General features: G+C 38.7%; 1 protein-coding gene across 2 annotated transcripts in view; it reads right to left on the bottom strand.

Annotated features, from left to right (window-relative positions):
• Positions 1-26,802, bottom strand: part of FBXL7 (F-box and leucine rich repeat protein 7) — a 186,781-nt gene that overhangs the window by 131,750 nt on the left and 28,229 nt on the right. The window contains exon 2 of one of the 2 annotated variants that reach the window (XM_070749081.1): positions 10,566-10,655. The exons of the other annotated variant lie outside the window; for it this stretch is intronic. Within the exon in view, the coding sequence (XP_070605182.1) occupies positions 10,566-10,655 (90 nt within the window). The remainder of the gene's footprint in view (positions 1-10,565; positions 10,656-26,802) is intronic. 2 annotated transcript variants of the gene reach the window in all.

The raw sequence follows: 26,802 nt of genomic DNA, 5'->3' as shown, positions 1-26,802 counted from the left end.
AGTTGGCCATGCCCACTCAGTCACATGAGTCCATAGCCATGTGCACCCAGACGGTTATTAGGCAGATCATATTAGTGGTCTGCGGGATTTAAAATTATGAATTTAGTGGTCCTTGAGGCTCGAAAGGTTGGTGACCCATGGGTTAGAGCCTTGAAGGCCCTCCACCCACTTTTATTCTAATCATTTTATTCTGATTCTAACTACCTCCCTAGTGGGATGTAATATTTATATGGTTTTTACACCTTTAAGTGTACAGAAATCAAAGTCGCTCTGTGAGATGAACAGTTGTTTTAAAAAGAGGAAGGGAGCGAAGAAATGTGTAACTTAATTAATATCTGCTTATTTCAGATCCTGGACAGGAGAAGACATAAGAACATTAGCAAACACCTTAATTTCACTTGCTATTGTACATTGGGATTCTACTTTCAGTCATTCAGTTAGGGTTCATATGATCAAAAGTAGATTTGATTATTCAAATAGTGTCAAAGGAATGATGTGCAAACATGTTTTTAAAAACCTCAATTCCACATTCCACACATTTTCCATTTAAAAAAAATCTGGTTTCTGTCCTTACCACAAACTAATTACAAGCTCTTCTTACTTGCTTTTCAGAAGGTATTTCTGAAAAATAAAAAATCTCAACGGAAAATCACCACAAGCCTGAACAACATGGACATCCTGCCTCAGCACAGAGGTCTGGTTCTCTCATCAGTCCGTTTCTTATTGCAGGTTGAAAGCATGGATAATATTTTAGAGGTTTGAGATGCCTAATATATCCTTTGGTCCATCAGGTATTAAGTTCAAGATACACATCATAATTCACATATTTCAAAACTATACTAAAGACAGAAAGAAATATTGACCACACACCAGGCAGATGTGCCAGTGATGCAGCTCCAAGAGTCAGTAAGCAGCCAATTTAGCTGGAGACATATATCTCTCAATTCAGTAGCTGAAGAGCCAGATCACCTCATCCATATGAAAGAGTCCCTGCTTCCCTGATCAGCTGAAAGAAACAGGCAATCTAGTGCTTTCTCCATGTTTGGAGTTCTTTGACTGCGGCCAAATTGTCTGTGGCTGCTAGGAGATGGTCCAAATATAGGGCATCAGGATATCTACACCTGACCAAAACATTCCAGAGACTTTTGTGATACAATATGTTGTTACAGAACATTGGCTGCTAAAGGACAGTTAAAATAATAGAAAAAAGGAGGGTGGAGGATGGCAGCAAACAGCTCTTGCTCCCCCTGTTTATATAACTATGATGAACTCCAGTCTCCTTTGCTTTGGCTGGACATTTCACATTGCTCCTAAAGCATCCTGCATCTACATGTTGAAAGCCAAACATGAGTTCACATATCTCTCTAAGCATTGATGTGGTTCATTTTGTCTTGGCTTAACAATCTGGCACTTTAGGTTACAAACCTATATATTGTTCATAATATATATACAACTCTAACCAGTTGAGACTTAAATTTTAAAAACAATGATTAAAACATGTCTTCATATACAAATAAAGGTGGTTTATAAATCACTTTGAGCCATATTATTGTTAATCGTGTTTTATTAGGTTAACCACAACTGACACATATTATCCCACAAGCTACAGTTTGCAAGATCTAATAATAGGATTCACACAGAGCACTAAGAGAAGCCCATGTAAAACTTTTAGTGGTTTAGAATGGTTTGCAAATCTACTATTAAGTGAAAGATAAAGCCAGATGCCTATTATATATAAATGTATACACAGTTATGCATACAAAGCTCTAGAACCCCTGCATTTCGACTACTGTAATGCTCTCTACATGGGGCTACCTTTGAAAAGTGTTCGGAAACTTCAGATCGTGCAGAATGCAGCTGCGAGAGCAGTCATGGGCTTACCTAGGTATGCCCATGTTTCACCATCACTCCGCAGTCTGCATTGGCTGCCGATCAATTTCCGGTCACAATTCAAAGTGTTGGTTATGACCTTTAAAAGCCCTTCATGGCATCGGACCAGAATATCTCCGAGACCGCCTCCTGCCGCACGAATCCCAGCGACCGATTAGGTCCCACAGAGTGGGCCTTCTCCGGGTCCCGTCAACTAAACAATGTCGGTTGGCGGGCCCCAGGGGAAGAGCCTTCTCTGTGGCGGCACCGGCTCTCTGGAACCAACTCCCCCCGGAGATTAGAACTGCCCCTACTCTTCCTGCCTTCCGTAAACTCCTTAAGACCCACCTTTGCCGTCAGGCAGGGGGAAATTAAACATCTCCCCCTGGGTACGTTTAATTTATACATGGTATGCTTGTGTGTGTGTCTGTTAGTATATGGGTTTTTTAAATCTTTAAATATTTTAATTAATTGGATTATTATGATTTGTTTCACTTGTTGTGAGCCGCCCCGAGTCTTCGGAGAGGGGCAGCATACAAATCCAACTAATAAATAAATAAATAAATAAATGAATGAATGAATGAATGAATGAATGAATGAATGAATGAATGAATGAATGAATAAATAAATAAATAAATAAAACAAACAAACAAACAAACAAACAAACAAATAAATAAATAAATTTAAAGTATTCCAAGGTGATAGACCAGAGGTTGTATGAAGCTGAGATCCAAGGGTGAGATGAGAAGGTTGTTGCCCAATTCAATATAGATCAAAAACAACTTCATAGGGAAGATCTGGGAATTCTCCCAAGGCATTGTTGCTCCTTATCCAAGGATGAAGATAGGGTTAACTTCTAGGCCAGTGATGGTGAACCTTTTGCTCCTCCTGCATGTCCTGTCCCCTGCGCACGTGTGCGTGACCGACCACACATGCACACATGACCTCCCTGTTTTGGCCACCCATCCCAAAACAGTGGTGGGATAGGGGAAAAGCCTCACATCCCCAAACAGAGCTGGGCAGAAGCTCTTTCCCCAATCTGAGCTGGGAGGGGAGGAAGCCTCTTTCTCCAAATGAAGTTGGGAGGGAGGAAAAGCCTGTTTCTCCAAAGGGATCTGGGAGTGGGAGGGAGCCTTGCATGCCTAAACAGTGCTAGAGTGGAATCTCCAGAGATCTGGAAAGGCACGGGCGGCAGAAAGTGAGGAGAAAGAACCTGGCCAGCAGGAGGCACTCACACATGCGCGGTGGAGCTGAGCTGGTCAATGGCTCCGTGTGCTGCTTGTGGCATGCGTGCCATAGGTTCGCCATCACAGTTCTAGGCTGTCAGAGGCCATGCTGTGGTACTTTACAAAACTAGAAAGTCAGGTAGAAAGTTATCTTGCCAAACTTTTATTTTTTTGCATCACACACTCAAGAATCAATAAACAATTTTTTGTCACCAACCTCTCTATATAACAGCTGTTGGAACAGAGAAAACATTAAAGAGTTTTTGAAAGGGATGCCAATAAAAATGCTACTATAGTCAAAAACCTGAAGGTTTCCCTATCCGATTGTGTTCAACTCTAAAGGGGCGGTGCTCCTGGAGACAATGTTGTTCAAAGATATTTCCGTGGTATTGTGGCCAGCACGACTATGTGCCAGTGTACACAGAATGCTGTTACCTTCCCACCAAAAGGGTACCTACTTATCTACTTGAATTTGCCTACTTTGAAACTGCTAGGTTGGCAGGAGCTGGGTCAAGTAACAGGAGCTCACCCTGTTGTGTGGCATTCAAGTCTCGAATCTGGGCTGATAAACTGAGCATCTTTAACTGCTGAGCCATCATCCTCACCCCGACGCCACTACTACAGTACAGACATTCAAATTTTCATCTTGGTTGTATTACTGTAAAAACATAGAAGCCTCTCCCAGTATCTGGTTAATATCACCAATGACCCACTGAGAAAAGCTTTGAGACCATGCTTTTGGCATACTTTGAAGGAAAATTTTGTAAGCTTCCTGTCAAATAACATCTCTCTGGTACTAGTCAAGAGGAAAATAATTTTCACTATATCCTTCACAGTCCTCTTTAGGCTGAGATTAAGGCAAAATTATTTATAGGTGAATTAAAGGGCTCAACCCTCAAACTAGATGTGTTCTCGTGTAGTAATCAGGTTGCCACATTTACATTGTTGTCATTTAAGCACAAAAATAATTTTTAAGTTTTTAATCATAATCCTAATTTAACTTCATATCCAACACTATTTTTATTATTAACTTAATTTTATTATTGTTCTGTTTTATTGTATTATATGTTATGTTACATGATTATGATCTATGATTACAATAATAAAACTTAATCCTCAACCTACAATCATTCATTTCAATGACTGTTGAAAGTTACAATGGTACAGAAAATAGTGATTTGTGAACATTTTTCACACAACTGTTGCAGCATCTCCATGGTCATGTGACCAAAATTCAGACCCTTGACAACTGGCACATATTTATTACAGTTGCAGTTTGCTGGATTCATGTGACCAACTTTTGCGATCTTCTGATCAATAAAGTCAATAGGGAAGCCAGATTCATTTAACAATAGTGTTACTAAATTAACAACTGCAGTGATTCACTTAACAACAGTAGGAAGACATGGTTGTAAAGGGGAACGAAACTAACCATCTTGTTTAGCAGCAGAAATTTTTGGCTCAATTGTGGTCATCATAAATCAAGGACTACCTGTATTTACATCCAATCCTTGTTATTCTGGAATTCTGTTTCCATAGATTCATTTACAGACTTCTATAAAAGTACAACCCATTCATCTTCATATATAGTCTTAATCCAGCTATACGCAGTCATATACAGTCAGGGGTGGGCTACTGCCTGGCCGGGGGGGCACACACACACTGAAGTAGCAAAAATGGAGCTCCACCCCAGAGCACCCAATTTGCACTGAAAGATATTGAAAGAAAATGCAGGGCGTCCTGCATAAGCCACACCCACAGTGTGGTAGTAAAAAATTTGGTAGCCCTTCACTGCCAAGAACCTTCTTGCCCAGTGCCAACATGGACTACACTAAGGGAAAATGTGTTCTGGTTCATGTGGTATTTATTAACTCTCCATGCCAATCTGATACTAGATCATGTGTTCCCACCAGGAACAATGTTTCAATAATTGTGGTTTCCATTCCCACAGAGGTTTTCAAGAATGAAACCACCATAGATAATGAGGATTGGGTGTACTTATGCAGCTAATTAATGACAATACCTTTTTCTCACTTGAAGGAATTGTACTGTTATGGATTTCTGCGGTATGGCCAAGGTACTGTACTTCTGTTTGGAAGAGATTTTACATGCTTTATCCCATTGTAACATTATTTGAGCTGTTTAGTTATTGACAGAGACAATATTTCCTTTCATGGCTCTATTTTGGCCAGTTGATGATGCGTCCTTGCAGATAATATTTCAGCTGCTCTAGTTTATAAATTGCATTAATTTTGGCGGTTTTATTTATTTATTTTTGTCTTTACAGGATTAATTCACTTTGAAGACAAGACCATTCTTGCACATAAAGAAATAATTCAAATAAAATATATTTTAAATACACAATTTGGCTGTAGACATTTATGAAATTCTCCAAGGGATTTGGAGTTCTGAATTACCTGATCTCATTTATTTTTATATTATTTATTAATCAAACTTATACAGCCATCCTTCTCATGATACCTACATTTAATAAACTCTCATTTATACATTCTGTCAATCAGAAAATATCACATAATCTCTCCTTTTGCGGAAAAACCCTCTTCGATAAATTTGATAACTATTGAAAGCTTAGTTTCCTTTTTCAAACATTTATAAAATAATATGAACTTGCAACATATTGATAATTACAGAAGTGTTTCCCCCTTTTTTGTTGTGTTGTTTTTTTCTCCCTTTTTATTTCTTGTGTTGTTATTTTCCCTTTTTTCTTCATGTCTGCTGAATTGTTCATTTTTATTTTATGTTTTCTTGAAAATGAACCAATAAAGCATAGCTATCTGACATTCTTCAGGTTTTAACAATATTTCTTTCACTAACAATAAAAAAAGAAATGGAAAAAAATAAAAAAATAAGATGGAGAAGGGGGTGGCTGCATTGGAATAAGAAGAACAAATACACCATAGATTAAAACAGAGAAGAGACAATTAGAGAGGTAAAGAAAGAAACAAAGAGAAACATTGCTGAGGGGTTTAGAAAAGGGCAGAAAATCTGTAGCAACTCCTCACCTACCCAGCAAAGACTAATTTGATTTTCAAAGGAAAGAAGAGGTGCCTCCAGTTATTTGCATTACTGTACTAGTATTCCTTTGTGTTCAGCAGCTCTTCTGCTCTTACTGGGGGAGGGGACCACGTTTCTTTCTTTCAGAAAATACAATAATTTAATAATTTGGCAACACCTTTATTCTTCCAGATTTTGTCCAAACGTTGCATCTGGCATTTATTCTTTCATTCTCTCTCTCTCTCTTTCTCTCTCTCTCCCTCCCTCCCTCCATCTCTCTCTCTCTCACACACACACACATACGTTATCAATACTTTTATACATTTAAACATTAAAAGATGGGAAGATATAGAAATAAATACATACATACATACATACATACATACATACATACATACATACATACATACATACAGTTCTTAAATAATGCTTTATCTAATGTTGACAAGGACATATTTCCCCCATAAATTTACTATTTAGTGAATGTGACATTTACATATTAGGTGTACATAGGATTTAGCCTATGGAAAGAAATACTTCAGGATTTTCACAGTAGTCACAGCTCCCATCTGGAACACACTTGTCTTATTTGAATAATACTCTGACATTTTTATGGCTAAGTTGTGCTTTATTGTTTAGTTGTTTGTATCTTACAAGTAACAAGACTTTTGATTAAATGTTGAGAAAAATAATAAATTCTTTCTTTGACTGTCTAATCCTAGACAGTCAAAGAAATGGAATGAAAAGGCTATTAACTGATAAAAGAGACAATAAGTGAAATTTCAGCTTTGAAAAAGAAATAAGCATAAGAAATATAAGAGAGAATAACATGAAAATCTGCTAGATTGTCAAGATTCTGTTACAACAATAAAATAGAATGCCAAAAGCATTTATTGTGTCTAATTCCTGATCTGGTCTGCTTGAAGCTTTGAATCACTATAAGCTTTCAAGAAGAGATTGGACTGCCACCTTCCTGGGTGGGGGATTGGACTAGATGAACCTCAAGGTCCCTCCCAACTTTGTTAACCTATGAAAATTATTTACAATATGAGACTATTTTGGTTAAATAATTATTTACAGGTTTCTCTGCATTTGGTAATATGTTAACACCAATTTGCAGAACAAGTTAACAAAATATTTCTACCAGTTTGCTTAAATGAAGTCAAGAATAAAGTTATAATGAATCTGAACATTCATTTTTTTGTAATTAGAAGAGAATACAACTCTATATTTCCCGGTGGTTCAATGTTGTGAGGAAAAAATTGGACTGTCTGACTGTAAATAACAATCTCATGTCATTGTACAATTTTTTACAGACTCTTGTCGAATTGGGGGAGATTCAATAGCCTGTTCCTTACCATGTCTGTCCTGTATTACTTTAACTACAGAAGGAATGCACACTATTACAAAGATATCATATCTATTTCCACACACATTAAACAATTCAGCATAACTAAATAAGGTTTTTGTCCTAGGCCAAGAAAAGGTTATCTTAAACATTTTTTTGAAAAAGGAGTAGGAATAGAAAGCAGTTTCTAAAACTTGTTTTTATGAAGCAGGACTTATCATGGTTAGATTTTGGATCCCAAATATCCAGAAACCTATCAGGCTGAACCCAACAGCAGGGTCAAATGCATCATCAATTTGGAGCTACTATGCTCCCACAAGAGATCTAAATCCAATTCATTGACTTGTTATCTAGCACCAATTTGCCTTGACCATTAGTAGATCATATTCTTGTGTATAGGTAGCATGGAATAAACTTGCAGTACTTATAAACTCTATTCCAGCTCCTGGTTACTGGTACAAGACATTGTAAGAGTTTAAGGTCCTCTCCTAATCTGTTGCAAAGCAGCTTCTTATTTGATACTGTAACTGTAAAAGCGTCTATTACCTACAAAAGTGTCATTTTTATTCTTTATTTTTTAAAATATTTGGGGCATATTTTCTATCCCAGAAAGGAAACTCTTTACACTAAATTTGGTTTAATAATTTTTGAGTGTTAGGCAAAATATTTTAATAGGCAAAATATTTTTAAAAGCAAGCATAAGGCGGCTGTTATAAAACAGGGGTATCAGATTAAACAAAAATAGAATAAAATTATACGAAAAAGGTATACATTTGGGGTTCCAGAGAAAAGAAATGGAGAAAATTCCATAATTGGCCCTTTTTTTAAACTCTTCAGTTTTTGAGGGTTTTTTTTAACACATCTGGAAAAAACAGCTGAGGTTCCAGCTGAAACTCTTGGAGCAGACTTTTTGAGATTGGCAAAATACCTATTTTTACCTTCCAGAAAGAACATACTATTTCTCACTGTAAATCAACTAATAAAAGAACTCCATAATTTCTCGCAATGGCCTTAATCATTCAGGATGAATTACACATGTATTTTTACAATGCTTTTCAATAGAAACTTTTCACACATTTAGAAAAGTAAAGAATCCATAATGATGGGGAATCACAGAAAACTCTCTTCCTACTGTATTAGGAAGTTCGCCATCAGGGAACTCCATAAATCTAAGGCCTACAGCTTTGAAAGTTATAGAGGAAAATATATTTCTGCTCATACTTTCTGCAGTATGAAAAGAAAAAATAGAGAATAAAGCAAATGACGAGAGGTGCTGCATTCGTTTTCATTATGAATTAGCATGCTTTTGAGAAAAATTGATTGCCGGTATTCTCATCTAACAACCATAGTATGTACTTTAGTTGCACTGCTAAGTATACTCAACTGTGTTCAATATGTATAGATTAATAATAATGCTTCGAAGTGTTTGCACAATTTTTCTATCAGTTCTTGATAGCAACATATCTGGATATATTATGCCTGAATAACTAACACAATTGTAAGACACAGTGTGTTTGTATCTTTTCTTAAAGTGACTTCTTCCCACCATCTGATAATCACACTCTCTACTCCTCCACTTAAGCTTAGAGCTTTCCAAATTTCCTCCCAACTCTAAAGCACTTCATCCATGTGTTTTCCAACAACCCATTATTCTAGTTTTATGTACATTAATTCACTTGGCATACACTTCTAAAAAGGAAGAAAATGTTATCTATAGATCAACTTCCAGAATAACGCCATTTCTATCCTAAGAAATATAGTTAGCTAGGTGCCACTGAGTCTGGGTGAATCCTCACTATTTTGTCTTTTTTTCTAGCAATAAATGGCAGCTCTTCCAAGGGCAATCCTGAAAAAATATTTTATTGTTTAAACATAAGATGTAGCAAGAAAACTGTACCATACTAATACAGAGTTAAAGGGAGTCCTTTGGCTTCAACCAATTGATCAGTGACCATTCTAATTTGCTGTACAAGGTGTAATAATAATAATAATAATAATAATAATTTATTAGATTTGCATGCTGCCCCTCTCCGAAGACTCAGGGCGGCTCACAACAAATGATAAAAAACAATATTATACAGGCACAAATCTAATATTAAGAAAAAACTAAAATCCCTACCATAATTAAAAACCAAACAGCACATACATACCAAACATAAATTATATTAGGGCTGGTCCTCAAAGTTCCAGGTGTAACACTGTGGTCACCTGACATTTCCTGCTGGCTTCCCAAAAGGAAAGTCAATGGAAAAGCCAGCAAGAAGCCAGCAAGAAGTCAGAGTCACATGAGGGCCTTGCTTTGTGAACTGAACAGTTCTAGCTTAACCACAGTATCTGGGACCACCATCACTAAGCAATGCAGCCACATGACATTGCACTTTACATCTATATCACTTAGTGACAGCAATTCTGGCTCCACTTATTTATTATTTATATTTGTATGCCACCCACTCCAATAGGAATCAGAGCAGCTAACAATAATTACTAAAAACAATTAAAAATACAACAATGATAACATAGCAATATTATAAAATTATTATAATAATTTTAATATTATAAAAATATTATAAAAGGAATAAACTTGAAAATCATACATACAAACAGTCATTCTTAATTCCAGGTCGGCTGGAAAAGCCAGATCTTAATGGCTTTCCAGAAGACTGGTAGGGTGGAGATAGTATGGATCTCTGGAGGCAATTGGTTCCAAAGGGTTGGAGCCGCCATAGAGAAGGCTCTCCCCAAAGGTCCCACCAGACAACATTGTTTGCTAGACAGGAAACAGAGAAGGCCAATCTGTGGGCCTTTACTGGCCATACCGAGGTATGAGGCAGGAGGTGGTCCCAGAAATAGTCTCGCTCTAAGCCATTTGCTGTTGCAACCTGTGGGCTACCTATATTTGGAAAGTTTTTCTTTCAATGCCTCTATTCGAGGAGTATAACATATTAAAATATAATATATGATGAACTAAACTTGGGAGAAGATATGATGTTGCCCTTTGGCTCTTGTCTGGTTTTGCCAGAGGCAAGGATTTCTAAGAATCAATAAAACATTAATGGTTCTAAAAAACTCCTAGGACGAATCAGGGGAAAAAACATTTATTTGTTCACCTTCACTGGTGGCGGCATTCTTTTGAGTCTTGGTTGGAGTGTGATCTGTACTTGAACTCACGTCGGATGAGATGCTTGAGCTGCCTTTACCTGGAAAGAAAATATTGGAACATTTAAAAAAAGACCCTTTATGATACTTTCGCTAACAAGGCTTTAATTATAACCTACTATCTGATTTCCAAAATTAGATCATAAGAAATCTAAAACCAAGAAGGAACAGGCCCTTAAGAGGCATTGCACAGAATTGTAATTGTTTTTATAAAACTTTATTAAAATCATTAAAACCCAACAGACAATATAGAGAGTTTATATAGAAACATAAACCCTCAAATACAAAAATAAAATAAAAAAATATCCACTTCTCCACTTCATCTTCCTCATAGATCCATTAACCATTTTTTATTCTCCTAGATTGTTGTAATCACTACATTTTCCACAATCTCAGACACATGTGCAACAAACCGATCTGCTGAGGAATTTCAAACCCAGCTTGTGGTACAATACACCATTTGACCATATGCAATCCAAGATTTTAAGAGTAAGTTCACACGAATTCAGATGGAAATAGGTCGTTTATTTGCTCTAAAACATCATAGTATTCATTGTCTTTTTTATTTTAAGCTGAAGGCAGCTAACCTGATGGGACAGGGAGTTCACAAAATGGGTGATAAAATAAAATTCTCTGTTTTAAAAAAAGCAGATCAAAATGTTTCCCATGAAATAGAGATTTTGCCTCCACCCCCTCCAAAAAGTGTTGCTATCCTGACAGCACTGTGCAATATGGATAAGAAGGGTGGGGGGGGAAATTAAGAACTATGTTTTTGTGAAAGCTCATTTCAAGTTTCAAAAACATTTCTGTTTTATGTAGGATATGTGCTTTAAGACAACACATCTCAATAACATCTGATAAAGTTTCCAGAAGAAGAGTTTGCAAGTCTTTTAATTAAGTCATATATACAACATTTGTCTTTTTTTAAAAAAAACCTCTGCATTTTTCTATGGCAATATATTGAAGGTTTTAGCAAACCACACAAAAAAATCAGAGAGAGAGAACAGATCACTTGCAGCAGCAGACTGTCAGAATGAATCACTTTGAAAGACCAATTCTTCAGAAAAGCTGGAGATGTAAGGCCCACCTCATAGCTGTTTCATGAGGTCCAACTCCTCCCTTCAGCCAACTACGTAATCAATGGGGCTGCATGAAAATCCCAACAATGACTTCATAGTGAAGTCTATCATTTATTAATTTGATTTATTTCAAACATTTCTATACCACCCAATCCCATGATCCTAGGTGGGGTTCAAGAATAGAAACAATAGAAAATGGCACCAAAACTGACAGTGTCAATTACCACTTGAAAGACCCAACAACACAATATACAATGTTCTCTTCCAATATAACCTGGCCACTTTAAAAAAAAACACCCAACAACAGAATCTTTTTAAATACTAGAGGAGAGGTGCACAGGAGATAAAGCATTTCTGAGTTCAAGGATTACTTTAGAAACAAGAAACGTATTTTCATTATCCAAGTCAGAAGGCTGTATTTGGGAGGAAAGGGTGAAGAGAGAGAGATAGAAAGAAAGAAAGAAGGAAGGAAAGAAAGAAAGAAAGAAAGAAAGGAAAGAAAGAAAGAAAGAAAGAAAGAAAGAAAGAAAGAAAGAAAGAAAGAAAGAAAGAAAGAAAGAAAGAAAGAAGTCTGGGGGAAGTCTGACTACTCAACCCCCATCTTTTATTTAGTATTTAATCACCTTGCACCTATTGAACCAATTTATATAGCCATTCATCTCACCAATAACAGAGTAACAGAGCTGGAAGGACCTTGGAAGTACAAACCCTGCTCAGACAGGAAATCCTATGATATTATCCAACCTCTTCTTGAAAATCTCCAGTGTTGGAGCACCTACAACCTCTGGATTCTGGGCAGAGAACAAATATTTTTTTAAAAAAGACAACGGCAGAGTTCACAAAATAATATTTTTAAAAACCCATATTATAATACATGCCTAGAGTTCCCCTTCAAATGATTGAGACAGCAAACAGGGCTTGCTTAACCTCCTGGCCCTATGTCTGTGGGAACATCCAAGTCTTGATCACCTTACAAAAGGCCAACAAGGTCAAAGCCATTTAGATCTTGGCAGATGCTGTGGGGGATGAGAGAATATTTTTCCACAGGACAGGACAATGACTCTGCATTGATAAGTGTAAGAAATTTTGTCAGGCAATACATTTTGTAAGAAATTCAGAAAGCAGATTAATACTACTCAGCAACGTCTCTTACAAGCCGTGGTGATATGTTTACAATGATATCATTGCACAGTGCCTATATAATGATACGAGGTCTGATGCAAACACCAAAATCATATCATTTGCATGATAGTGCTGCTACATATCATAATTTGCTTCCCTTGGAAGTTGCCTTTAACACCAGCTACCATATAATCTAGATCCCTTGGAAAAATGTCGTCCTATATCCTCTTGTTCCTAATCCAAATCAAAGTGACATAAGTAAGCTGACATGCAAGGTAACATAATAGGATCAGTCTTCACATCAGGTCTAGTTGTAAATCTTGGCTCTCCAGATACTTAACCCCTCATTCAGGAGACCATTTATTTAGCAGAAATTTCTCGTTTGTTTATTTTTTTAATCATAGACAAGAATTAAGCAGACTTCAGTTTACACAAATCCCCCTCCCCCATCAGACTACTATATGTTCCATCATTTTTTTCTTCCTGCTTTCTGAGCATATGAGATACCTAACCCTGCTCTTCATTCAAAGGTGATGAAGGCATCTGCTTTTTATCGATATAATTTTGCTTTTTGTTTTCTGAGACTGCTGAGACCTGTCTTGCCAGGTTCATTCCTTACAGTTAATATCCAGTTTTAGACATCATCATTATCATCATCATCATCACACCACCACCACCACCACCACCACCACCACCAGAAGTACCACCATGCACAAGGGAAAATGTACCTAACCGTTACTGTACAACTATAATGCTAGGATACCATTTTATATGCTGCCCAGCATATGTTTCTCATGAAACCCTCTGCTGAAAAAATACTGTAAACTATACTAAGTAAAAACATCCCACCCTTACTCTATGAAAACACCTGAAAAACAGATGGAAGAATTATCTGAAGTTAAGACAAGGAAGAACTGTCTGGTGCCAGTCTCATATAGATCCCTGATGCCTAATTTACACCTACTTAGAAGAAGAAACTTTTTAAAAAGGAGTGAGAAAGGAAGATGATTTTCCTTCTGCACTGCAGACCAAGATTTATTTTGCACAAGACTTAGAATTATATGCTCTGAAAGGTTCTCTGCCATGGAAAATATAGTATTTTGGCAGATATATAGGTTTCTTTACAGTGACATTTTTTATGTTGGAAGCTCACATATCCTATATGTTAAGAGCGATCACTAAACACAATCACAGTAGTACAGCTTGTAAGCCTGCTGGAATAGTTAAAGTAATTTTAGATTTTGGCTTTATTGGTTCAAAATAATGAAGACTCTTAATTAGTGTGCAGAACTAAATCTCAAATATTTTAAAAATAGGATGAATGTTTGCTTTTCAATTACTTAACTGGAGATGCAACAATTACCTTCTGGTTTGACCTAAGCCAGTGATGGCGAACCTTTTTTGGTTTGCATGCCAAGAGTGTCGTGCATGCGGTAGCAAGCGTGCATGTGCCCACACCCATTCTCTTCCCCCCCACACTTGTGCACACTGCTGCGCTGCGCTGCTCATGCACAATCTACCCATCACCGTATATGAACATAGGCTTCACTGAAGCCTGGGATGGTGAAAAAATGACCAAATGGGCAAATCGGAAGTTCAGAAAAACAGACTTCTGGTTTGCCGATTGTGCTGTTTTTTGTACTCCGGAGACTTCAGGAAAGCTAGAACAGCACCACGGCAAACCGGAAGTCCATTTTTTCAAACTTCTGGTTTGCCCATTGGCTGGTTTTTTTTGTTTTTTGTTTTTGTACTCCAGAGCTTCAGGAAGATTTCCTGAAGCCTCTGGAGGACAAGTACAAAAACAGCACAATGGGCAAACTGAAAGTCTGTTTTCTGAACTTCCAGTTTGCCTGTTGGGCTGTTTTTTGCATTCAGGGCCTTCAGGAAGCTTCCCTGAAGCCTCCTGAGTACAAAAAGCAGCACAACACTACACTGTAAGTCTGTTTTTTTGAACTTCTGGTTTGCCCATTGGGTGGTTGTTTTGCATTCCGAGGTTTCAGGAAGCTTCCCTGAAGCCTCTGGAGGGCGAAATAGCCTTCCCCAAGGCTAAAAATCAGCTGGCTAGTTCAAGCATGTGCACTGCAGCTGACATAGGGCAATGCTTCGTGTGCCCTCTGATATGGCTCTGCATACCACATGTAGCATGCGTGCCATAGGTTTGCCATCACGATCCTAAACTCTTCCGTTGAGCTGGATAAAGGTAGGAATAAATAGAAGTTGACTTTTGAATGAAGGAATGAATTCAGTCTAGGTCTTGTCTGGTTTTCATGATGAACTGATCTTTTTTTGTTGTTTATTCTATTTCAATGTTTAATTCAATGTAATTCAGTTGTTTGCACCAAGCTTAAACTAATAGATCTTGGGCTGTTAATTAAAAAAATAAAACCTGGACCATACAAGTCTCATTTCAATTTACAGTAGATGAACTGTGACCTTGATACATTTCTGCTTTAGATGATAGCATATACTATTTCATCTATTTTAAGGGGTGGCAAACCAAGCTTGCTTTGATGTGCTGATAAAAGCAATGAGATGAATAGGGAAAAAATATTTTCCAGACTGACACAGAAACCAAAGCAGTAAACATTTTTAAAGAATAATTAGAATGTAATTAAGCAACTACCATCAAGCCAGGCAACCAGGAGATCATGGTCAATCTAGGGTAAGACATCAATAATTAATACTTGGAGCTGAGGAGCTAGCAAGTCCATATATTTCATGAACACCTCTGGGAATGTGGATCAGCTAAAAGGCAGTTTGTGGAACTGAGAAAGATAACATTACATATATGCAATAGAGGATGGATATGTAAATGTGTATATCACTCAAACCACTGCCTTGGAATCAAGATAAGATGCTTCCTAGATCTATCAGATAGAACTTTGTGATATAGATCTAAACATTTAAGTCCTAAAGTTTTAAAACAAACTGCCATATTCTTTGGAATCAAACCATCAAGTGGCATATCTAAAATGAAGGGATCTCTTTGAAGTTAGACTCTGGACTTCTCTTCTAATGCAAGGGACTTGATGTCTTATAAATCTGTTTCCAAAAAGGGGAGCATCTAGATATGGGCTTACATATGATATATGGTATTACATGTATTATCATACATTACTGTCATCACTCTGCTAAATAAATAATTCCCTCAACACTATTTACTAAATCTGCATTACTATTAATCTTTTCATCGTTCCCATCATACACCTCCTTCCACAAATGACTGTATGACTGTAACTTTATTGCTTGTATCATTACTTCCAACTGTAACGCAGTGTCAGCTGACAAGTCAGTCGAGGTGATGGCGGCCCATCTTAGTCCTGTTGTGTGGGAAGAGTTTGACCTGGTAACACCTGATGAATTGGACAAGGCCTCCACCTGTTTGTTGGACACGTGTCCCTCCTGGCTGGTCTCGGCCAACAGGGAGGTAACACAGAGCTGGGTCCAGGAGATTGTCAATGCTTCCTTGAGGGAGGGGTCCTTTCCAGCTCCCTACAAGGAAGCACTTGTGCACTCTCTTCTCAAGAAGTCTTCCCTGGACCCAACTGTACTTAATAACTATCACCTGGTTTCCAACCTTCCCTTTATAGGGAAGGTTGTTGACAAGGCAGTGTTGCTCCAGCTCCAATGGTCCTTGGATGAAGCTGATTATCTGGGCCCTCAACAGTCAGGATTCAGGCCCGGCTACAACATGGAAACTGATTTGGTCATGCTGATGGATGGTCTCTGGTGGGTACGGGATAGGGGTTTATCCTCTATTCTGGTGCTTCTTGACCTCTCAGCGGCTTTTGATACCATTGACCATGATATCCCTCTGCGCCGGCTGGAGAGGCTGGGAGTGGGAGGCACATTTTATGGTGGTTCTCCTCCTTCCTCTCCAATCGGTCACAGTGAGTGTTAGCAGGGGGTCAGAGGTCGACTCCTAGGTCTCTCCCTTGTGGAGTTGCTCAGGGTTTGATCTTCTCCCCCCTGCTATTTAATATCTACATGAAACCGCTGGGCAAGATCATCTGATGGCACGATGTGAGTTACCATCAGTATGCTGATGATACTCAGCTATACATCTCCACCCCGTGTCCACTCAGTGAAGCAGTGGAAGTGTTGTGCCAGTGTCTGGAGGCTGTTAGGGCTAATAGGCTCAAGCTCAACCCCGACAAGATGGAGTGGCTATGGGTTCTGTCTCCCAAGGACACTTCCATCTGTCAGTCCATTACCATGGGGGGGGGGCTTTTGTCCCCCTCAGAGAGGGGCCGCAACTTGGGCGTTATCCTCAATCCACACTGACCTTGGAGCACCATTTGTCGGCTGTGGGGAGGGGGGCGTTTGCCCAAGTTTGCCTGGTGCACCAGTTGCATCCCTATCTGGATAGGGAGTCTTTACTCACAGTTACTCATGCCCTCATCCCCTCGAAGTTCGACTACTGCAATGCTCTCTACATGGGACTACCTTTGAAGAGTGTTCGGAAACTGCAAATTGTGCAGAACACAGCCACGCAAGCAGTCATGGCCATGTCTCTCCAACTCTCCATGGTCTGCATTGGCTGCCAATTGAATTGACTCAATTCAAAGTGTTGGTTATGACCTATAAACCCCTATATGGCATCAGACCAGATTACTTGCAGGATGGCCTACTGCCACATGAATCCCAGCGACTGGTTAGGTCCCACAGAGTCAGCCTTCTCCAGGTCGCATCAACTAGACAATGTCATTTGGCAGGACCTAGGGGAAGAACCTTCTCTATGGGGGGCCCAGGCCTCTGGAATCAGCTCCCCCCTGAGATTCATACTGCCCCCACCCTCCTCACCTTTTTTAAGAGTCCTAAGACCCATTTATGTCATCAGGCTTGGGCTGATTAGATCTTAGCCCCTGGCCAACGAATGGTTGCATGATTGTTGTAAGAATTGATATGATGGATTTTTAAATACAATTAGGGATTTTAGATAGCCATGTAATTTTAAATTTAATTTTATTGTAATTTACCATTTTTATATGCTGTAAGCCACCCCAAGTCTTTGTAGGGGGCGGCATAGAAATCAAATAAATAAATAAATAAACAAACAAACAAATAAAGGAACGAACAAACAAACAAACGAGCAAACAAACAAACAAACAAACAAACAAATAAATAAATAAATAAATAACAATTTATATTGACTGGTTCCTAATATGATTAGGTTGCTTATTTGTACCCAGGCTATCATTGTGTTGTACCTTATGATTCTTGACAAATTTATCTTTTCTTTTATGTACACTGAGAGCATATGCACCAAGACAAATTCCTTGTGTGTCCACACACTTGGCCTATTCTATTCTATTCTATTCTATCCCCAATTCTGTGTGATACAGAATATTCTATTGGTTCTCTAACATTTCTAACAATAGACAGAAACATCATTTACATTGAATAGGGGTTGATGCAACAGTACGTGTAAACTGCAGCTATAAATGGGAAACTACTGTAGATCAGGTGTCCCACATTTTGTAAAAGTGAAAATGCAACTAAAATGAGATTGATTCAGGGATAAAATTCAATAGGTTCTGACAGGTTCTGGAGGACGGGTAGCAGAAATTTTGAGTTGTTCAGAGAACCAGTAAATACCATCCCTGGCTGCCCAGAGCGGGGAGGAAATCTGGATTTTGCAGTATCCTTCCCCTGACCAAGCTACATCCATAGAACCAGTAGGGAAAATATTTGAATTTCACCCTTGGGTTGATTCATGTGAGAAACCCGAACATAGTAAGACTTCCAGATTCTTTCACTGTTACTTTCCCTGTCTAAATGTATTCTTTCTAACTTATGTTTCTTGTACAGCATTTATTCAACAGTTCACTGTTGCAAGTAGAATCACATTTATTACCCTCAGATTTGTAAGAAGCAATTTTTCCCATAGGAATCAATGTAAAAGCAAATAATGTGTGCGATTGGGGGAACCACAGGGAGGGTGGAGGCCCTGTTTCCTCCCAGGAGATTCCTAGAGAGGCCCCACGGAGGCTTCTCCCCACTTTTTCCGGCCCTGTTTCCTTCCAGGTGATTCCTAGAGAGGCCCCACAGAGGCTTCTCCCTGCCTTTTCCAGTTACAGTTTCAGAGGCTGGGGCTTGTAAGTGGAAAATAGTTCTTGAGAAGAGGCAAAAAAAAAAACCCTTGAACACCCGGTTCTTATTTAGAAAAGCTCGTAAGTAGAGGGATTTGTAGGTAGATGTACCACTGTACAAAAATAAACAATGTCTAAATCACTGGATTTAGGAATGGGGCAGACATTAGGTTTCACTTACAAATAGTGATCACTTGACTGTGAGATACTAATTGCAAGTTGATTGCCAATACTGTACCTGCATCATGATCATGTGACCATGGGGACATTGTAACAGCCACAACTAGGAGCAACAATCTTAAATCCCCTTATTTCAGCACTGTCATAACTTTGAATAGTTGCTGAATGTAGGTCGTTCAGTGAGAACTGTCTGTATACTTCTTCCATCTTTGTCTGATGTATTGTGTTTCATTATCTTGTATCATAAATATTCATTATTTTCTATTGCAAATCATGAAATTAATTAATTCCAGATGATTACATATGGACGTTCCTGGAAACTGGAAGAAAACTAATTACTTCTTTTTTCAAGCTATCAGTGTATCTTATCTAATTAATATACTTGAAGTACAGTATATGTTGGTACAGCACACAGGTAAATATTTTGTGGGTCAGGCGTCTGAGGAAACATTCAATTCAATTCAATTCAATTTATTGGATTTATATGCCGCCCCTCTCCGAAAACTCGGGGTGGCTAACAACAGTCATGAACAATATACATGAACAATATACAGTAAAAATCCAATACTAAAAACTAACTTAAAACCCCTTAATGTATAAAACCAGCATACGTACAAACATACCATACATACAGTTGTATCAGCCTAGGGGGAGAAGAAGTCTTAATTCCCCCATGCCTGGCGGCAGAGGTGGGTTTTGAGTAGCTTACGAAACATATTTGCAAATTATTATAAATTAGTAGGTACAGCATAAATTAAAAGAAACATCGCCACCCCTTGCCCCAGATAATTGATTCATAATTTTAGATATTAAAAGAAAGTATTGATTGAAAGAAGTCCTAGAATTTATTTGTTTTCCTTCTTGTCACATAATTCATGCAAGCAACTGAGGGAAATAAATGTTCATCTCCATGAAATCAACTTCTCAGGCACAAATATTTAGGTACTTTATCCATGTGCATGCATATATGTTTAGTTTTATGTTTACATGAATAGCTATAGAGATAGATACAGATGTATATTTATGGCAAGAGGGCAGGGAAAGACTACACAGGGAGTTATCTTCTCCTTTGTAAAAACAACACAAGACTATGATAGCTTAAATCCTCAAACATAATGAACTTTCAAAATTGAATGTCAAATTGCATGAGAACCCACTTCAATATTGCAGCTTCTCTCTGTACTACTCCACTCCTTATCGGAAATTTTGTATCATAATAAGAATTTCAAACTAGGATCCTGCCAGTATTTTTTAAATTTCTGAGACAGATAATACTAGCATAGAAAAAGCTCACACTCAGTAGTGGGTTACTATTGGTTCGCCCTAGTTCTGTGAACCATTAACAGTAGTGGTGGGAGACTTCGCCCACCCATCCAGATGTCATCACAGACAATCTGTGCATGCACAGAAGTGGCATGCGCATACATATTTCCGAACTGGTAGCAAAGGTAAGTGAAACCCATTATTGCTCACAATATATGCTCATCCCTCCTAATCTAGAAGATTCTGTTGTTAGTTACATGTGTAAGAAGGAGTCATATTGAGCTGACAGTTTCCAAATAATGTAATATATTAAAGATCCACAATGGTCAAATTATGATCAAATGCTCAAAACCTAAAAATCAGCTTAGAACCAAATCCGGAACTGAAATAGTACCATTAATATAAAACTGATAATAAAAGAAAGGAAGGAGCCATGGTTTGAACAAGAAAGAATACAACAGTAGAGCTCTTCAGATTTCTTACAATAAAGTAATTCAGGTAGATTTTCAAGTTTGTGACAAATTTAAAGAAAATCAATCACATGAATCTTTCTTCAATTCAGTTGTAATCTCAGGTCATCATATGTCTATCAAGTGGAAACTGGAATGAACTCCTAAAAGAGACTGGCCAGCTAATATGAGATTTCCAATCCAAGGTCATAAGGGGTTTGGATATTATTGACTGAAGATGATAGTTACTACATGAGAAATTTGTGATATTGAGATGAAAAAAAAGAGAGGAGGGGAGAGAGAGAGAGAAGAAAGAGAAAAAGAAAAAAAGGAAAGAAGGAAGGGATAGAGATAGAGATAAGAAAGAAAAAGAGACAAAGAAAGAGAGCAAGGAAGAAAGGAAGAGAAAGAGATGAAGAAGCAAGCACCACAAACCGTGGAACTAGAGATTGTTTCAGCAGACACTTTAAACAGCATGGCAATCTAGGTCTGGAAGGGATCTCAGAGGTCATCTAGTCCAACTCCCTGCTGCAACAGGAAACCTTACATTGTCTGGATTATTTTGGTGTCTCTAGCAGCGAGAAAAATTGCCAGAAAGGAGAAGGAGTTTGCTAGGAAAAGGCTGCCATGCAGAGGAAGGCAGAGATAGTCTTTCATTTATGACTACAATTGAACCCCAAATTTTGATTGCTAAGCAAGAGCATTGTTAAGTGAGCTTCACCACATTTTACTCAATCCACTACATCTCCTGGTACTAACAGTCATGTGCAAGGTAGGAAAGAATATTTGAAGGTGTGTATAATGTTCTAATGTACAGAAGTTACAGTTAAATGTGTTGCAGAAAGTGGACTTTGCCTGTATTTTTCCAAACGCAGTAAGTGAGGATGAATGTGTATAGTTTTAAAAGAGGTTTGTGTGTGTGTGTGTGTGTGTGTGTGTGTGTGTGTGTGTTTGTATACATACAGTATACTGTATGTAGTAGATAATGTATCTTTTTGTGTGCCTATACACACTCTATACTATGCAATATGTATTGAGTCCTCACTCTTACAATCACACTGGCTGCCACTTAAACCTGGTTGGCTCAGATGCAGGTAGCCCACAAGCGGGAAAACAAAGCCCTGCTATTGGTTTAAAGCTTGACAGCTCCACTATAAAAGGGAGCTATCATGCCACTGATTTCTGTTCTTGTTGGTGGTGCTGAAATAAACCTTGCTGTTAGGTACTGTTGAGTTTGCCTCATTGCTGTCAGTTGCAACAGCCTGCAGTATGTATGTACACATATAGAATAGAATAGAATAGAATAGAATAGAATAGAATGGCATATATACATATAATTAAATAGTATATTTTTGTAAAACTATTTACTATATGTTGAGTAGTAAATAGACAAGGAAATAGAATCTCATTGAGGCCTTTGAGATTTAGAGGCCAGGCACCCCAACCTTTGATGTGAGTGATGTCCAATTGGCAACACCTACCCAGTCACATGTCCACGAAGCTACGCCCAACTGAGTCACATGACCAGGAAACCATACCTGCTAAGTCACGTGACCAAGAAGCCACCCCCACCATTTCATGACCATCAAGCCACACCCACAAGACATGCATACAGAACCAGTAGTAAAAAAATTAGAACCCAACCCGGCAGAGAACTAGGAGTTCAGAGATGAAATGTTGATCACTCAATAAGCATATAATGTGAAGACTTGTAGAAGTCACTGACTCCCTACTGTGTTTCCCCAAAAAACAAGAGCTGGTCTTATTTTCTTTGGGGCTTCAAAATAAGCACTAGGGCTTATTTTGCTGGGATGTCATATTTTTCCCCATGTACAGTACTGTACTTTAAGATTACATGGGAGACCCACTTCTGCTTGCTCGCATGGCTGCAATGGAGCAGGAAACTGAGCAATGTGCTGGTGCCGTGCCTGCGAGGGGAGGCAGGGGGGGTGGAACAGCCCCATATGTCCTGCACTGATTTACTTCAGGGCCCTGCAGCCAAGCCATCCATGCCTCGACTTCTGCCTTTCCTCATGGCACCAGCACACCACTTTGCCTCCTACTCTGTTGTGACCATGCAAGCAAGCCGAAGAAGTAGACTAGCAGCCATGAGAGGTTCTGCTGGACAGGGCTGGTGGAGTTGCCACCACAAGTTGAGGCAGGAGTTGGGGCATGGATGGCCTGGCTGTGGGGGCCCTGAGATATATCAATGTGGGGCGCATGAGGCAGCTCCACCACCACCACCACCACCACCTCGCCATGCAGCCATGGTACCACATACAGCCAGACAGAATGGGCAGGTAGTCAGCTGTGCAGGTGTTTAAGTAATGCTTATTTTGGGGGTAGGGCTCATACTGAGTGCACATGCAAAAAAACATGGTAGGGCTTATTTTTGGGATAAGTCTTATCTTCAGGGAAACACAGTACTACAGGACAAATTCTGTTAGCAAAGCTTGTATGAAATTTACTATCATACCAGCCTTTGGAACAGAATGTAGACATAGCCACTGATATTCCTCGATGCTTCCATTGCTGCAATTTGTAAATGGCATGTTGGGAAGCAGAGTGCCTAATGGAGATAGTATTTCTGGTCATAGCGTAAAGGATACCATACAGAACAAAACACTTTTTTCTCAGTGCACAGACACGTGGTAGGAAAATAATTACATACTCAGCAGCTTGTGATGTCATTACAAATGGTTGTGCAAGAGCAGCTGTGGAGAACTTCAGATGCAAGCTTTTTGAAACATTTAGTTTACCATTTATTACCTTACAAATAGTGGTAGGCAACTTGGTTAAAGCTATAGTCATAGAGTTCCTGAAGTTCTCTCCATCATGTTAAAGTACCATCAATCTGCAAAAATGCTTCCTTGCTTTTGTGGAAGCCTTTATTGTTAATTCTTTCTAACATTAGAACTCCTAGCAAACAAACCCATGTGAAGCTTGGAGATGCTATCTTTTTATTGGTTTTCAACCTGGAGCAGCTAAAACATTCCTTTAAGTGGCAGAAAGCTGGTTTAAAGAAATGAATGAGGAAGGAGCAGATGTAAGAGAGATGGCATATAAATCCAATAAATCTAAAGGGTTTGGGCTGAGTTTAGCCAGGATGTGTGGAGCCTTTGAGTCAGTCTTGGCTCCTGGTGATTGCCTTGACTAGTCCCTGCAGTTTTCTTGGCAACATTTTCAGAAGTGGTTGAAGTGGTTTGCCCTTGTTTCCTTCCTAGGGCTGAGAGAAAGGAACTGGCTCAAAGTCACCCAGCTGGCTTTCACGCAGGACTAGAACTCAGAATTTCCTGATTTCTAGCCCAATGCATCTAACCACAACCTCTCTTTAGCCAGGATATTAACACCCATTACAATCAGTGGGAATAATTCTATTTATTTAGTCTGGATCTAATTTGACAGTTTTATATGCTCAGCTGCAAATCTATAACTTATTCATTTTATACCATGTACTTATTTATGTTTTCTAAAATAAGCATAGGAAATTTTTGATTGCTCAAAATTCTGTGGTGGCTGCAATATAAGCCTGCCTCATGTTACAATTTTTTTGGTTCCTAGTGGAACAGAATTGAGCATTTTGTGGCTTTCCAAGTGCTTATTCACAGAAAACATTAAATCATAGTTACCTAACTATCTATCCATCCATGAGTCGCCTGCCTGCCTGCCTGCCTGCCTCTCAATCCATCCATCCATCCATCCATCCATCCATCCATCCATCCATCCATCTATCTATCGATCTATCTATCATCTGTTCAATTTGTTTGGCTGCCCATCTCTACAAGCAATTCTGGGCAGCAAATAATCTTAAAATAAATGAAAAACAAACCCATCACAAATATAAAAATTAAAATGCATAACAATTGAGGAATAAGTCATACTGGATGGTTGTTAGCACAACCAGGAGATGGACCCGTTCAAATATTTGGGGGTCCAGTACAGAACTAGCAGGGCCTGCTAGTCCAATAACAGGAGCAACTATCACACAGGCCAAACATGTGCAAAAGTTCTCCGGATAACAATTGCCACCTGCTCTTCCAACAGGAGCCATGAAGCTCTTCAGGAGGACCAGATTGTGCACTATATAGACAATGCCATCCTATCCAGGACCAAAAATGGAAGATCTCCAGCAATAGAAGGTCCAAACACCCAAAGTCATTCAGCCTTGTTTGGTTGAGCTGAAGCCTGTTGTGTCCCATTCATAAAATGACCAATTTTTTTACAATGAAAAGGAAGATGAAAAAAATTAAGAAAAAAGTACACTGTAAATAAATGAAACATTTTATTAATTCAAACAAAAATACACTAATTATGCTTACATCCCTTTTAATTGTTTAATTAAATGAGTATTTTTCCATTGAATGAATATTTTTTGTCAATATATCATTTTCTAACAATATATTTGAAATTTCAGAGCAAGAAATATCCTTCATATTGAATTTTACACTAAGTGCTGCAACTAGAGTATCAACATTCAATCTTGATTTCTCACTTGTCCAAAAATCATTACCAATTGAAAAACTCTTTCAACTGCTGCATTAGTTCCAGGGTAGCACAACATAAATTCAACAAGAATAACTAAATTTTCATATGGAATGTGTCCATTTTTGAAATGGTTAAATATTTCCACCCATCTTTTATCAATTTCAATATGTTGATTTTCCCATTGTTCTAATTTATCAGAATTTAAATATACATTCAGAATTGTACTTACCTGAGTATAATATTTACTGAGAAAGAAATAATTTCGCATTTCTATTAGAAGAAAACACAAGGGTATAATATAGAAGCAATAGTGGGAGACAAGTGCGAGACACACAAAGTTCTCCTGTGTCCTGCACATGCGTTTCATAATCGCGTCTTTCTGAACTGTATCGTCACATGATGCGTAACAGTTCGGTGTGGCATCTCTGAATACAGAGACTACCAAATTAGTTTTAAAATGTCAAAAAGGAGGACAGGTAGTGTTGTGATTCCGTCCGAGGCCCCTCAGGGAACGGCTGATCTTCTGTCGGTTTCCTGCTCAGAGGGGGAGGATGAGGAACAGGAGGTGCAGGCAGACGAGGAGGAGGAATCCCAGGCTGAGGAAGAGGGGGAACAGCCAGAGGCCCCCGAGAGGGAGCTCTCCCCAGCAAGCAGCCTGGATTCCTTAGAGGAAAATGCACAAGCAATAATCGATCTGCGACAGAGAAGAGCAACACAAAGAAGGGACCAATTGGCTAGGTACTTTCAGCACTAAAGAGGCAACAGCTGGGTTTGGGTGTGGTGCTCTCTGGAAAGGCTAAAAGGCAGACCCACCCTTCCTGGCTTGTGGAGTATTATCTTTGGGAGTCCTGGGACCTGGCTGTGATCTTTGGCGTCTTGGAATTCTGGTTTGTGACTTTGAATACTGAAACCTTGGGGGGGAAAGGTGGGGGTCTTATGCTCTACAGTGGTGGGTGTGCCAGCAAGAAGTTTGCTGTATTGTCTGGACATCAGGACTCTGCTGTAAAGTCTCATAGCCTGCCTGTTGGGAAGAACAGGTTTTTCTCTGTGTTTATTTTTCAAGCTATAAAGTACTTTTGCTTTTACCAGCGTGTCTGGCTGTTTTTTCCAGTTGGTGTTGAGGTCTGGGGGAACCTAGACAGAACAGGTAGGAGGACACATTTTGAGGAAGGACAGAACCTGCAAAAGATGGACTGTCCTCCCTAGAGGAGGACGATGGGTCACCTTACCCATTCATGTCTCACAACTTCTTAGCACTGGGATTAAAATGCAGGACTTGTCGGCATGGATTGTAAAAATAAAACATTAATTACATGTTAGAAATTCCACTTTCATTGTTATACACAAATGAGCAGCTCTGCATTAAAATAAATTGAGGTCAATTTATAAACAAATCAGCTTTAAATTATGGGACTATTTTGTGATTTATTTAGCAAATTGGAGTGCCTTTTACACCAAAACTTCTGGCTCATATGTAACAACAACATGCTAGATGGTTGTAGAATTGAAATGGGATCT

Source organism: Erythrolamprus reginae, chromosome 3 (assembly GCF_031021105.1).
Source record: "Erythrolamprus reginae isolate rEryReg1 chromosome 3, rEryReg1.hap1, whole genome shotgun sequence".
Taxonomy (NCBI): Eukaryota; Metazoa; Chordata; class Lepidosauria; order Squamata; family Dipsadidae; genus Erythrolamprus; species Erythrolamprus reginae.
Note: the sequence above shows the minus strand (reverse complement) of the source record. Positions and strands in the feature narration are given on the sequence as shown.